At 34.7% G+C, this 15,093-nt stretch overlaps 1 protein-coding gene across 9 annotated transcripts in view; it reads left to right on the forward strand.

The window, feature by feature from the left end:
• Positions 1 to 15,093, forward strand: part of BLTP1 (bridge-like lipid transfer protein family member 1) — a 210,978-nt gene that overhangs the window by 147,312 nt on the left and 48,573 nt on the right. For all 9 annotated transcript variants that reach the window (XM_015139163.3, XM_015139167.3, XM_078002225.1 and 6 more), the window contains 5 exons: positions 3,664 to 3,761; positions 7,137 to 7,322; positions 8,206 to 8,374; positions 10,280 to 10,491; positions 11,588 to 11,786. In XM_015139163.3, coding sequence (XP_014994649.3) covers positions 3,664 to 3,761; positions 7,137 to 7,322; positions 8,206 to 8,374; positions 10,280 to 10,491; positions 11,588 to 11,786 — 864 coding nt within the window. The remainder of the gene's footprint in view (positions 1 to 3,663; positions 3,762 to 7,136; positions 7,323 to 8,205; positions 8,375 to 10,279; positions 10,492 to 11,587; positions 11,787 to 15,093) is intronic.

Consider the following 15,093-nt stretch of genomic DNA (forward strand, 5'->3'; position numbering starts at 1 on the left):
TTGCAGCACTATTCACAATAGCAAAGACATGGAATCAACCAAGTGCCCATCAATGATAGACTGGATAAAGAATGTGTGATACATATACACCATGGAATGCTGTGCTGCCACAAAAAGGAATGAGATCATGTCCTTTGCAGGGACATGGATGGAGCTGGAAGCTGTTATCCCCAGCATACTAATGCAGGAACAAAAAAGCAAACACTGCATTTTCTCACTTATCTGTGGGAGCTGAATAGTGAGAACACATGAACACAGGGAGGGAAACAACACACACTGGGACCTATCGGCGGGGACGGCAGGAGGGAGGGCATCAGGAAGAATAGCTAATGGATGCTGGGCTTAATACCTAGGTGATGGGTTGACATGTGCAGCAAACCACCATGGCAGACATTTACCTATGTAACAAACATGCACATCCTACAGAACTTAAAAGGTTGAAGAAAAAAGACAAGAGTAACCAGTATTAGATACATAGATAGATCATAATAGTAGATTGATATTTTCTTCAGATTTGTTTTGATTCTTATTACTTAGAGAAAATATTTTTTATTATTTAATTGAACAAATAGATAAGACAGCTAACTTTCAAAATTAGAAGCACGTAGTTTTTATTTGCTCACCTATTGTGTTGTGTTTGTTGTATCTCATGAGGATTCCTAAATAACCTGAACCATGGTCTTGCCTATAGAGCCAAGAGAAACTAAGAACTCTCCTAGCTTAATCTCACCCATCCTGTTAGAAAGTGTCAGGATATACATAGAGTCATAAACAATTTTTAGTGGCAGTATTCTAACAAATCCTCAAAATGTAGACATTATTTCATGTAATATTTTCCTCTGTATAACATAACTCATTCTGTATTTCAGAGTAGAAATTGCAACTGTATCTTGGAAAACATAAAAGAAGATCCTATAATCCATTCCATAGTTACTTATTCAGAACTTTAAAATCATATGACCCCAAACTAGGTGATGAGCAAATTACAAGGATATGTGGGTAAAAATTATCAGACTTATTGAATTTATACTTCTGTTTAGAACATTAGGTATTTGAATATATAATAATAAAAACATTTCAATGAACTTTTGATGAATGAAGAAGTTAAGTAGTACAAATAGAGGATGTATTGAGGCATAGAAATGATTTGACCTGATGCTTGATTAAGTTCTACTTTTTGATGATTGAGTGCCTTCCAAAAGAGAGGGACAGCTTGATGAAAGAAAATAGCAAGAAACTGGGACTGAAAGACACATTTATTTACTGAGAATGAGACAAGAATTGTGGGAGTATGAGGAAAATTATGAAGACTCGCAGTAATTGTTGTGAGGAGTATGTTGGAGAAATGACAGAAGATGAAGAGTTGGATCACCAAGCAACATAGGTGCTTAATCATTGCATTCAGGAAAACACTGAGGGTTAGCTAAGGTACTGCTTGCTAGGATCCGCATATATATGGCCCTTCGCCTTAAGAATTCTTTAATTAGGGAAATTGCTGTCTAGATAAATTAATATAACAGAAACGTGTATTTTTTGGCAAACATCATGGAGGAAGGAAGGACCAAATGCTGATAAGCGTGTATCAGAAAGAGTTTGAATAAACAAAATGTGATAAAGAACTTAGAATAGCACTTGGCACTTAGTAAGCACTCAAATATTAGGTATTAGAATTGATACATATATGCACTCAGTAAGCAAATATTAGGTATTAGAATTTACACATATCTACCTAGGAGTAAAAAATGAATAAAAACAGAATGTAAGTGAGGGGATAAAGTCATTTAAGGAAAGTGAGCTCAAGGAACAGGGATGTGTAAGAGGGCTGTGGTTTAGAATTCAAATGATAAAAGCAGAGAGAGTAGTAGTTTAATGTTTTGGAAATAGCATTGAAAAGTAAGCTAAACACCATCTACTACTGGATCAAAGGAATGAATTAATTTGAGATTTCAAAATAATAATGGCAACAAAAAGCCATATGCAAATGAAGTTAGAGAATCAGGGAAATGAAAAGCATAATGTAAGACAGCAGAAGCTTTCCTGGTAGTAGATGGAAGATAGAGACAACAGGGATGGGAAGAGGCACTTGATAGCTGGGTTGGGAGGTGGGTAATATTATATACACACAATACACGCATACATATATGTAGGGTCATCAGTGATGAGGCTTAGGTAAGGGATGATTGTAGATTTGAGTTAGGAGGCAGAGAGAAGTACTTAATTATAAGTTGGAGAAAAGAAAATGTAATCTGTGTGCTATATATTTTAGAAAAGGATAGCTCAGGGAGGAAAGGTACAAGCCTACAGGTAGGCACTAAGTGTACAAAGACACATATAGTTTATTCTTCCAAAATACAAATACATGGTTTTTTGTTTTGTTTTGTTTTTGAGCCAGTCTCTGTCGTCCAGGCTGGAATGTAGTGGCGCCATCTCAGCTCACTGCAACCTCCACCTCCTGGGTTCAAGTGATTCTCCTGCCACAGTCTCTTGAGTAGCTGGGATTACAGGTGCCCACCACCACACCCAGCTAATTTTTTGTATTTTTAGTAGAGATGGGGTTTCTCCATGTTGGCCAGGTTAGTCCTGAACTCCTGACCTCAGGTCATTCACCCATCTTAGCCTCCCAAAGTGCTGGGATTAAGGCATGAGCCATTGTGCCTGGCCCACATATATGTTAATTAATATGTTCTGGTATAACTGATCCACAAATCCTTAATACTTTACTTCCCATCTCTTCATTCATATCATTCTTTCATTCTCTTTCTGGTGTATTTATTCATCTTTATGTACAAAGGTCTTTTTTGAGGGGCCAAATTATGTCCTTGTCTACCTTTTCTCGGTCTTGTCTTGGATGTACCTTCTGTTGACTGCTGCCTCTATTTTCTTCCTATTTTCTGTTCTAGTAGAAAACTAAAAAATATTTTTATCATAGTATTAATTGAATAGATTTTGACCTCTAAATTTCAAAAGCCCAAAAAAGATTAATTTCTCTTTCAAAAGAAACAAAATCTGCTTTTTATCTATTTGGTTCTTAGTTATTTTGATAATATTTGTGGTCCCTAATAGGGGAAAAAAAAATTCCATCCCACCTATACAGACTCCCTGGGATGATGATAAACTCAACATGTGTACAAAAAGATTAATCATTTTAAGACAGAATATTTGAAAGATAGGCAGGCAGAATGTTTTCAAATCATTGGAAAGAGAAGTGGAAACAGAAGTAAGATATTAAGATATTAGAACATTATTTTGTGTATGCCATATTGCCCAGGCAAAAAAAATAAAAATAAAATTAAAATGCTCTCTTAATAGTAACTTTATCACCAGGGCCCCTGCAACAGAATTCACATTATTAGTTGAAGAAATTAGTCCAGTTTACTTTTTTCCCTCAAATGTGTTTTCTGAGATGTATAAACATATGTTTTGGTTCAATAATACATACAATGTTTTAATTGAATATAAAATGTTATTAATAAATGTCTACATATGCAGAATTATCCCTATCTTTCATATATCTGCCTCAGTTAAATGTAACTTAGGTAAAGATTTCTCTATCAGTGGTCAGGAAAAAGAAAATATTTTGTGACGATTTTTTTTTAAATGCACAAAATAGTTATTTTTTTCCTTAAAAAAAAAAAAATTGTCCCAAACCCTTCTTTCCTTTAGGTGGGGAGCAGCCTATTCCTCTCTGGAATGAACATGATGGAACAGCAGATGGAGATAAGCCTAAAATCCTCCTCTATTCCCTAAACTTGCAGTTCAAGGTAACATAAATAATAATGATACTTTTATAAAAACTTTTCTAATCCATTAATATATGCTTGTTATAGAAAATTTCTATCTTACATAAATTACCAAACAGAAAATAAAAATGATCTATAACTCCATCCACTCAGAGAAAAAGCTTTAACAGTATTATTTTAATATTCTTTAGGCCTTTTTTCCTGTTAGTATTTTTATATATGCATATATTTATACATTGGATACCTTTCCATATTAGTATATTTAGATTAGTTGTATCTTCTTGAACATCTGTATTATATATTGTACAGTTGTAACAATTTATTCAACCACTCCCTTCTGATGAACATTTTGTTTTTCTTCAAGTACTGCTGTTATAATTTACTCTGCAAGAAATATTTTATTCACTTTTCCACTTAACTATATTACTTTTAGAAGGCTGAGGCAGGAGGATTGCTTGAGCCCAGGAGTTCGAGACCAGCCCTGGCAACATAGAGACTTTGTCTCTACAAAAAATTTGAAAAAAACAAAAAAATTAGCCAGGTGGGTGGCATACACCTGTAGTCTCAGTTACTTTGGAGGCTAAGGCAGGAGGATTGCTTCAGTCTGGAAGTTCAAGGCTACAGTGAGCTCTGGTTGTGCCACTGCACTCCAGCCTGGGCAACACAGTGAGACCTGTCTTAAAAAACAAAACAAAACAAAACAAAGACTATATTATTTTAATAGAAAACTTAATATTTCCAATGTTTAGGATACTGGTGTTCATAAAAGTTATTTAATTGCATTTAATGTATTCAATCCATTGTACACTAAATTTTAAATACAAAATATCAAAATGAAACATAATGGGTTAAAAATTGCGACTAACATGAGAAATTAATGTTGCCAGTTTTATCAGTTCATTAGACATATCCTATACAGGCATACCTTGTTTTATTGCACTTCACTTTATTGTATTTCACAGGTTGAGGTTTTTTTTACGAATTGAAGGTGCCATTTTTCCAATAGCATATATTCGCTTTCTGTGTGTCATATTTTTCTAATTCTCGCAATATTTCAAACTTTTTCATTAGTATTATATGTCTGTTATAATGATCTGTGATCAGAAATCTGTGATGTTGCTATGGTAATTGTTTAGGGGGCGCCAGGAACTGCACCAATGTAGGATAGCATACTGAATCGTTAAATGTCGTTGCACATCTCTCACTTTCAATCAAAAGCTAGAAATGATTAAGCTTGGTGAGGAAGGTATGTCAAAAGCCAAGACAGGTTGAAAGCTAGGTCTCTTGCAACAGTTAGCCAAGTTGTGAATGCAAAGGTGAAGTTCTTAAACAAAATTAAAAGTGCTACTCCAATGAACACAAGAATGAAAAGAAAGCCAAACAGCCTCATTGCAGATATGGAGGAAGTTTGAATGGTGTGGATAGACCAGCCACAATGTTCCCCTAAGTTAAAGCCTAATCCAGAGCAATGCCCTAATTTTCTTCAATTCTGTGAAGGCTGGGAGAGGTGAGGAAGCTGCAAAGGAAAACTTGGAAGCTAGCAGAGATTGGTTCATAATGTTTAAGGAAAGAAGCTGTCTTCGTAACATAAAAGTGCAAACTGAGGATCAAGCTAGAATAATTGATGAAGGTGGTTACACAAAACGACGGATTTTTCCATGTAGCCTTCTATGGGAAACAGATGCTAGCTAGGACTTTCATAGCTAGAGAGAAATCAATGCCTGGCTTCAAAGGATAGGCTGACTCTTGTTAGGGTCAAGTGCAGCTGGTGACTTCAAGTGGAAGCCAGTGCTCATTTACCATTCTGATAATCCTAGGGCCCTTAAGAATTATGCTAAATCTCTGCCTATGCTCTATCAGTGGGACAACAAAGTCTTAATGACAGCACATCTTTTTACAACATGGTTCACTGAATATTTTAAGTCCACTATGGGTCTACTGCTCAGAACAAAGAGTCCTTTTAAAATATTACTGCCCACTGACAATGCACCTGGTCACCTAAGAGCTCTGGTGAAAATTTACAAGGAAATTAACATTTTTATGCCTAACACATTTCTTCTGCAGCTCATGAATTGAGTAATTTCAACTTTCAAGTGTATGATTTAAGAAATACATTTTGTAAGGCTACAGCTGTCATAGATAGTAATTCCTCAGATGGATCTGGGCAAAGTAAATTGAAAACCTTCTGGAAGGGAGAACATTTTGATTCATGAGAGGAGGTCAAAATATCAACATTACTAGGACTTTGGAACAAGTTGGTTCCAACTCTCATGGATGACTTTGAGGGACTCAAGACTTCAGTGGAGGAAGTAAATGCAGCTAGGGTGGAAATAGCAAGAAAACTAGAATTAAACATGGAGCCTGAAGATGGGACTGAATTACTGCAATCTCATGATAAAACTTGAGTGGGTTAAGAGTTACTTCTTATGGATGAGCAAAGAAATTATATCTTCAGATAGAATCTACTCCTGGTGAAGATGCTGTAAACACTGTTGAAATGACAGAGGATTTAGAATGTTCCATAAACTTAGTTGATAAAGCAGGGGCAGGGTTTGGAAAGGACTGACTGTAACTTTGAAAGAGGTTCTGCTGTGGGGAAAATGCTATCAAACAGCATCACGTGCTACAGAGAAGTCTTTCATGAAAGGAAGAGTCAATCAATGACACAAACCTCATTGTTATTTTAAGAAACTGCCACAGTCACCCCAGCCTTCAACAACCATTACCATAATCAGTCAGCCATCAACATCAAGGCAAGACCCTCCACTAGCAAAAAGATTACAACCCACTAAAAGCTCAGATGATTGTTGGCATTTTTTAGCAATAAAGTTTTGTTTTGTTTTTGAGACGGAGTCTCACTCTGTCTCCAGGCTGGAGTGCAGTTGCGTGATCTCGGCTCACTGCAACCTCCTACTCCCTGGTTCAAGCTATTCCCCTGTCTCTGCCAACTGAGTAGCTGGGATTACAGGCATGTACCACCATGCACAACTAATTTTGTATTTTTAGTAGAGACAGCGTTTCACCACGTTGGCCAAGCTGGTCTCAAACTCCTGACCTCAAGTGATCCACCTGCCTCAGCCTCCCAAAGTGGTGGGATTACAGGCGTAAGCCACCATGCCCAGCCAAAGTATTTTTTAAATTAAGGTATATACAATGTTTTTTAGACATAATGGTATTACACATTTAATGGACTATAGTATAACTTTTTATATGCACTGGGAAACAAAAAAATTTGTGTGACCCACTTCATTGCAATGGTCTAGAACCAAACCCACATTATCTCCATGGTTTAAAACATGACTATTTTATTTATCATATACTGAAAGACTACATTTGAGTAGGTATATGTTGTTGATTTAAGATTCATTTTTTCCCTCCTAACATATAATCTGCTAGGGTATTCAAGTAACGGCCACTACTCCATCGATGAGAGCTGTAAGATTTGAAACTGGATTGATTGAACTGGAACTTTCTAACCGACTTCAAACCAAAGCTTCACCAGGAAGTAGCAGCTATCTGAAACTATTTGGCAAATGCCAGGTGGATTTAAATCTGGCATTAGGACAAATTGTCAAACATCAGGTGAGTACAGAATATGTTGATGTTAGAACTATGGCTTTTAAATTTTGCACATCAATTTTAACTACTTTAACTGATGTATTATTATATTTACAAAAATATTTAGTTTAAGTTCCTAAAGTTTCTGATTATAAATTCAATGAAACTCATTTACCTTGGCCTTTTGTTGAATATTGTAAGTGCATGTTGTGATGATTTAGTGCAGATACGCTCACATAAAAATCCAGTATCTTCATAAGCATTTGCTTGTATCTTTTTTTATTTTAGTCAGTTCTTAAAATGTTAAGCATACACCTTTCCTGTAGAATATTAGCAAGTTCTGCATATAGTAATGTTAAATAAAGTTAAAAAACGCAGTTAGATTCTCTGTTGTATAAAAATGAATGTTCACAGCTTATTGGAGATTTTTTTTGTTTTTATTTTGCCAAAAATTATTATGTAGATTTTAGTCTTTTTTCCTCTTTGAAGAACCAAATAGAAAAATGCCAGTCACAGTTTCAAAACTGAATTGCTGCATTAAAGATGTGAGGGAAAAATGAACAAAAACTTCTTGTCATCTCTACTAAAAGAAATTTTTTCAAATGGAAACATTTTTAGAGGTTCTAATTATTTAAAAATTTTTAATACATTGCCATTTAGAATATGGACCTCATCCTAACTTTTATATAAAGTTTATCTATGACTTCATATTTACCTCTTGCATGGCTATTTTGTATATTAATTTCAAGTGTTTATGGTACTGAGTATAAGGAATATACATTAACAGCTGAAATTGAGAAAAATGTAATACAGTTTTTTTTGGTGAATAATTCCATTAACAGTGTTTAGTTTTATATTAAAACTTTTCCCATTATTTTATTTTATTGAGCTTTAAATTTTATTTTAGGTTTATGAGGAAGCTGGTTCTGATTTTCATCAGGTTGCCTATTTTAAAACCAGAATTGGATTAAGAAATGCCCTCCGAGAAGAAATCAGTGGTTCTTCAGATAGGGAAGCTGTGCTTATTACTTTGAATAGACCAATTGTTTATGCACAGCCTGTGGCCTTTGATAGAGGTAAGATAAAGTCAATGACTACTATCCTTCAGGATCTAGGAATGTTTTGTTAATGCTAGATAAAAATCTTGTAGTTTACTGGTGTAAATGCTTGACAGCGAAATGGTTCCTAAACCTGAAATGTGCATATCCAAAAAAACAAAACAAAACAAAACAAAATTCTTGCTTTTTCCCTTCAGTTTTAAAAGTTCTTTTACATTTTAAAGTTATTTTGCCCTCTGCATGGAGACATAGGAGTGTCTGATTCAGATTATATAATTGTAATGCTGAATTTTTTTGTTTTGATAATTAACGCACCCATTTGTGTTTTGGCACTGTGTTTATTTTTATATTCTATAAACATTTATCATATACTGTCTAGACGTGGATTACAAAAATAACAGCATCCCTGCCCTCAAGGACCTGTCAGTCCAGTGGAAAAGAAAACAAAGCAGACTACACAGTGGAGTCAGAGATGTGTTCTTGGTTCTGAGGAATTCTCTACCTTTGCCTACACTTCTTAGAGGAGAAACTGATTCTTGATTTGGCTTTTAATTAGGTGTTCACCAGGGAGATAAGGAAATGAAATTTACTTTTATATCCCAGGGCCTAGAATAGTCAGTCCCTGGCATACAATCAGAACCAAATAAACATTGAATGAGAGAGAATATGAATGAATGTGTTTAAACACATAAGTCTAAGAAAATATAGCAGGTTCATAGAAGAAAATAATGGGAAAGAAGGCTGAACAGGTAGAAAAGGTCTAATTAATGTGAATTGGGCAAATATATTTGAACTGTATTTTAGAAGTAATGAGGAGCCGTTTAAGAAGCCATTTAAGATCTCCATCAGTGATGGACATAGGCTAGTAACAGAATCTCGTTAGAAAATTGCCGTTTTGGAGATTAGAGATAACATTTTATTTTGCTGAATCCCATATATATGTTTTTCAGTTCTCATTTTACTGACCTCTCATCAGCTTTTATCAGCTCCTTAAAGTATTTTGTACTTTCGGTGTCCTTGACACAAAACAGGTTGAGTACTGGTTCTCCAAATTAATTGGGACAGGAAGTGTTTCAGATTTTGGATTTTTTCAGATTTGGTATATTTATGTATACATAATATCTTGGGGCTGGGACCCAAGTTTAAACATGAAATCCATTTACGTTTCATATACACCTTAAACACATAGCCTGAAGATAATTTTATAAAGTATTTTAAATAATTTTGTGCATGAAACAAAGTTTTGACGGCATTTTGGCTGCAGTCTCACATGAGTTCAGATGTGGAATTTTCCACTTGTGGCATCATGTCAACATTCAGAAAGTTTTGGGATTTTGGATTTCAGATTAGGGATGCTCAACCTGCATTTGCTTTTCCTCCTATTTCTCTGGCTTCTCCATCTTTATGTCCTTTTTAGAGGCTCCTCCATCTATACACTGCCGTGAAATGAAGGTTTGCCTTAAGGTTTGTTTCTGTTTAACAAACTCAAACATCTTTGACTTTTCTCTAAATCAGATCCTTTTAATGGTATGTTCCTAGCATTATGTACTTTAAAGAATTTTAAAAGAAGTAACAGCTCTACAGATGAAGTTAAGTACCATATCTGTTTTCATTTGTTATTCCATCCCAGTACCTAACATATAATAGGCATTTCACAAATAAGTTAGAGTGAATGAACAGACCTGGATTTTCTTCTTCCTTGTGCCATTATGTGGTTGCCTGCTTTCTGTTTTATTTTTTCATTTGTTATTTAAACAATGATGACTATATGTCCTCTTAGATCTTTCCTAATTCTAATGCTACAGTTTTCTGAGTGTAATTTTTATTAAGCAACAGGATTTTGCAGCTTTTGAGCTTTACTTAACATATAGATTTACAGTGTTGATTTTAATTTTCTTTCTGCCGTGCCTTAATTATCAAAAGCTGTGCTGTTTTGGCTGAATTATAAGGCTGCCTATGACAACTGGAATGAACAACGAATGGCTTTACATAAGGATATTCATATGGCTACAAAGGAAGTAGTAGATATGCTACCTGGTATCCAGCAAACATCAGCCCAGGCCTTTGGGACTCTTTTCCTCCAGCTCACTGTCAATGATCTGGGAATTTGCCTACCTATCACAAATACTGCGCAGGTACAAAAAGTCAAGTCATATTCCAGGATTAAGAGCCAGGCATTTCTACATAACCATTTGTAACTATTTAGAGTATAACAATACATTTTTCAGTATAACGGTTTATAACTGTTTAGTAGGTAGCAAGTAAGATTGAATTCCTTCAACCATTATTCATCTCAATGTATTAAATCTGAATCTCATGGGACTTTTCTCTGCAGCACTCTTATATGCTTCAGAATAGTGATAAGATTGATACTCACCAGATAACTCTTAATTTTTACCTTCATAAATAGAAGCTTAGTTTCAGAGTCATTTTATTGTTTTCTTTTTTAGCAAGGAAGTCATTGGTATGGACTGGTTTATAAGACGGAAATTAAAGGACATTTAAGAATACTGTTTAATAAACTTACCTGCAATAGAGTAGGGAATTCCAAAATGCTTTTATACTATAATATTTAATGGTAATGAAACTTCAAAGCAGTGTGTACGTAAAGCAGGAATTTTCTCTTTGCAACTTAGGACCAATTCTCAGGAATATGTAACTGCATGCACATGGGTGTATGAGAGAGAGAAAGGGCTATGAACATCTGTCAGGCCAAGAAGTAACAGTTATTAGCAGTAGAATACAGAGATCTGTATTTTACTGTTATAATTTACCTTAATAACTTGTAACCAGTTGTTGAATTAATTTATCTTTTAGGATTTTGTTAAGAGAGTTTTAAGAAAAACTTTGGGTTGCGGATGGGCGGCATTGGTATGTTTGTGTTTCAGGAACTGAAATGTAGTTTTTTAATAGCATGATGGGCTGGGCCTGGGAAGGCCATAAACACCACAGGTGGGTGGCATAGTGAGAGCCTCTCCCCACAACTAAAAGAGAGGCTTGAGATAGAAATATAGATAGCCCTTTGTATGTTAAGTAAGAAAAAAAATGCACATGGCAAGTACATTTCACTTGAGCAATTTAATTTTTAAAAGGCATCTTTCTAAGCTGCTCTTTAATGAACATATCTAGTCTTGACCCTTTCTAGATTTCTATTCCTATGACTCCTGTGAGGATTTCTAAGTTTAAAAAATTGTCACCTTTTTCTTATTTCTTCTTTAATGTATTTTGCAGTCTAATCATACTGGAGACCTTGACACTGGTTCTGCTTTGGTATTAACCATTGAAAGTACTCTCATCACTGCGTGCTCTTCAGAGTCTCTGGTTAGCAAAGGGCATTTCAAAAACTTTTGTATCCGTTTTGCTGATGGATTTGAGACATCATGGGATGACTGGAAACCAGAAATTCGTGGGGATTTAGTGATGAATGCCTGTGAGTGTCTTTTATTTTTACATACAGTTTAGAACTTAAAAAATAAACCATTAAGTCTCCATTTGTAAAATTAAAAGATGTTTAGATATAGCAATGTTTTTAGACTTCGAGAAGGAAAGCTATTTCTAGTTATAGGTAACAAACCGTATTCATGAAAAACTACATCATTGAGTAGTTTTGGGAAGTAAACCAACCAGGCATTCTTTTTGGTAGTATAACATTTGAATGTTTACACAGCCCCTGACTTTTCCTGTAATTGATCCATGTTTGACCAGATAAAGCATTTTTGTCCTATCAGAATCTTGAAAGAAAATGATAAATGTATCAATATTCAACTCAACATAAAACACAGAACAGGTTGTAAATAGCCAGGACCAGGAACTCCAGCCTTAATTAATATTGACGTGAATAAATCCACATGTTCAAATTCGTAGGCGTGCAGAGTGTAATGTGAATTCCTGCAATTCCGTAATATTCAAGGTTGGGTATAACTAACACTGTGTTTATAGGCCATATTGAAGATATGGTATTTATTTGTATGTATTTTTATATTTATTACAGTAGAGCTGGTAAAGCATCATTAATGTTAATAATAAAGAAAAATTATAAATAAGGAGTTAAAACGTTGTGAAATAAAATTCCTCAATCTTGTAAACTAAATTACTTTCCTTTTAGAAAGCGGTAGCGCATTGTTTATGTAATTTTTTCCTCTCTCCACTAGAGGGAAATCTTTCTAGTTCTCATTTTCTTTGAGGAATGGGAAAACCTTCTATTATTTTTACAAAAATTGAAGTTTTAGCATTCAAAATGAATGAAAAATTCTTGGTTTTGATGTGTAGGGAAGGAAAAATATCTTTTCCTATTACCCTTTTAGGCTTTTTGCTGGGGCTTGTGTAGTAAAAGACCAATTAATGAGAGAAAAGCATATAGGTTTATTTAGTATGAGGTTTTTTTGTGACATGGAGCCTTCATAAGGAAACGAAGATCCAAATAAATGGTTAGACCTGAGTATTTTTATGCTATGTTTGATGAAGAGTAGAGAGTTGTAGAGCAATGTGAGAAAATAAAAAGGGGTACGAGTTAAGGGTAGTAAACTGGGGGAAACTAACCAAGGCCTATTTGTTAGGATTGCTCTCAGTGTCCCTCCGCTTTGGAGATGAGGATGCTCCTTTCCTCTGGGCACAGGAAGGGCATCTCTCACATGTAGGTCATACGACCTGCTTCAGAGGAAAGTCAAAGTCCTTCCTGCATCTGCTGCTTCTCAAATTGCTTCAGTTTAAAATACCTTCCTTAGGAAAAGGTACCAATTTGGAAGGCAGTGTGTACTGAACCCCATCAAATGCTTTGCGTTTGGATAATTATAGGTAAAATACCAGGACTTATTTGAAATACTTCAGGTTACTGAGAAACTTGATATGGAAATACTCATGCCTATTATCCAAAAGACCAATATTAGCCTACAACAGAAATCTTTATAGATTTATTATTTTACACAATAGTTATACATTTTTTAATCACTAAAACATATCTTTTGTTTTTTTAATAAAAGACAAAAATAAATTTAAACAGTGATTTTTATTACAGTGACAGCTTTACCATCATTGTATTTATTAAAATATGTAGAATATATTTGGAAAAAAAGGAAGTAAACCATTTCCTTAACAGTTTATCTTAAAGGGCAAATGCATAAGAAATATAAAATGAGAAGTATGCTCAGACTCAGAATCAGAAATATACATTAAAAAATGAACAAATAATTTAGCACCTCAGTATATATTCTGTTAATACAGAACACTAACAGGCTGGTAATCATGATAATCAGAATTATTTTTGGGTTTTAGAGGGGACTAAATGACATGCTTCTGTAACATGCTTATTGTTTGGGTTTCTTGGGAAGGGGTTAGAAGGAGGTAAGCAGAGTAGTTATGTAATTGACATATTGATAAAAATTCCAAATGATAAAATGGACAAATGAGTTTACTAGTTTATAGTTTTTATTGGTAATTAGTATACCTCAATATTTTTGGACAAAGGTGATGTGTATAGGGCAGAGAAATAAGGAATGGTAGGATTATGCCTTTGAGTTTTTTTAACAGATCATTTTTAAAACATACTCTAGAAAAAAAGGTGACCCAGTAAAATTTCTTCTCTAGGTGATAATGTTTGTTGAGAAATGCATTAAAAATTATCAAGGACAATCTATAGGAAGAGTTCAAAGAATGATTTAAGTAGATAGTAAATATTAGGTGAATATCATCAATGTGTATTTAGACAAAATAAACCATCAGAAGTTTAGATGTCTGCAAGCTGTCTGTTAAAACCTGGGTAGCATTTGGTCATCAGGGCAGAAAAATTACCATCCTGTATTCATCCTAATGGTTGCTCCAAATCATCATTCTGTCTGTGATACAGAAAGCACAGGTATTATGGGGAAGAGACTAGTTGATTTCTTAGTCCTCATTTTCAGGATTCAGATCTACTTCTAAAAATCATAATATTCCTTATTCATTCATCATGGCTCTATATTCTATGAGTTTATATATTCATTTTTTAAGCTTAATTTTTTTGTTGCTTTTTAGAGACAGAATCTTGCTGTGTTACCTAGGCTGGAGTGCAGTGGTGCCATCATAGCTCACTGCAGCCTTGAACTACTGAGCTCAGGCAATCCTCCCGCCTCAGCCCCCCAAGTAGCTGGGACCACAGGCACATGCCACCATACCTGGCCAATTTTTAAATTTCCTGTATAGATGGAGTCTCACTATGTTGCCCAGGCTGGTCTTGAACTCCTAGCCTCAAGTGATCTTGTGGTCTTGACCTCCCAAAGCACTGGGATTACAGGCGTGAGCCACCACACCTAGCCCTTAAGCTTAATTTTTAAAAATTCTCTACTACTTCCTGGGATAGGAAATCCTAAAAGTTTTCTTCTCCCTTTTTATTTACTAATTCTTCCTTTTACTTGGCCTCAGTTATATTGTTCAGATTTCAAAGGGTTTTCTTTTCATTCTAGCATTCTTGGATTTGAAAGGGTAATGTAGGTCTTGTTCAGATTTGTAACCATGACTACAAAGGTGAATTGGGTGATACTCCAAAACCAAATCTAGTTATTTCTTAATTAGAATTTGTATGTGAGACACAGGTACTATACAGTTCAAAGGTATAATTTAGATGTTAAAGTTATTGGCAGTCTTTAAATAAACATAACTTAATAACAGGTAGATCCTCTCTCACAAACTAAGTTGTAATATTTCTAAGTTGGAAGGATTTTTCACTTTTGAATTTTTTCAAAGACAGAAATGTAATGCCAAAT

Source organism: Macaca mulatta, chromosome 5, assembly GCF_049350105.2.
Source record: "Macaca mulatta isolate MMU2019108-1 chromosome 5, T2T-MMU8v2.0, whole genome shotgun sequence".
Lineage (NCBI taxonomy): Eukaryota > Metazoa > Chordata > Mammalia > Primates > Cercopithecidae > Macaca > Macaca mulatta.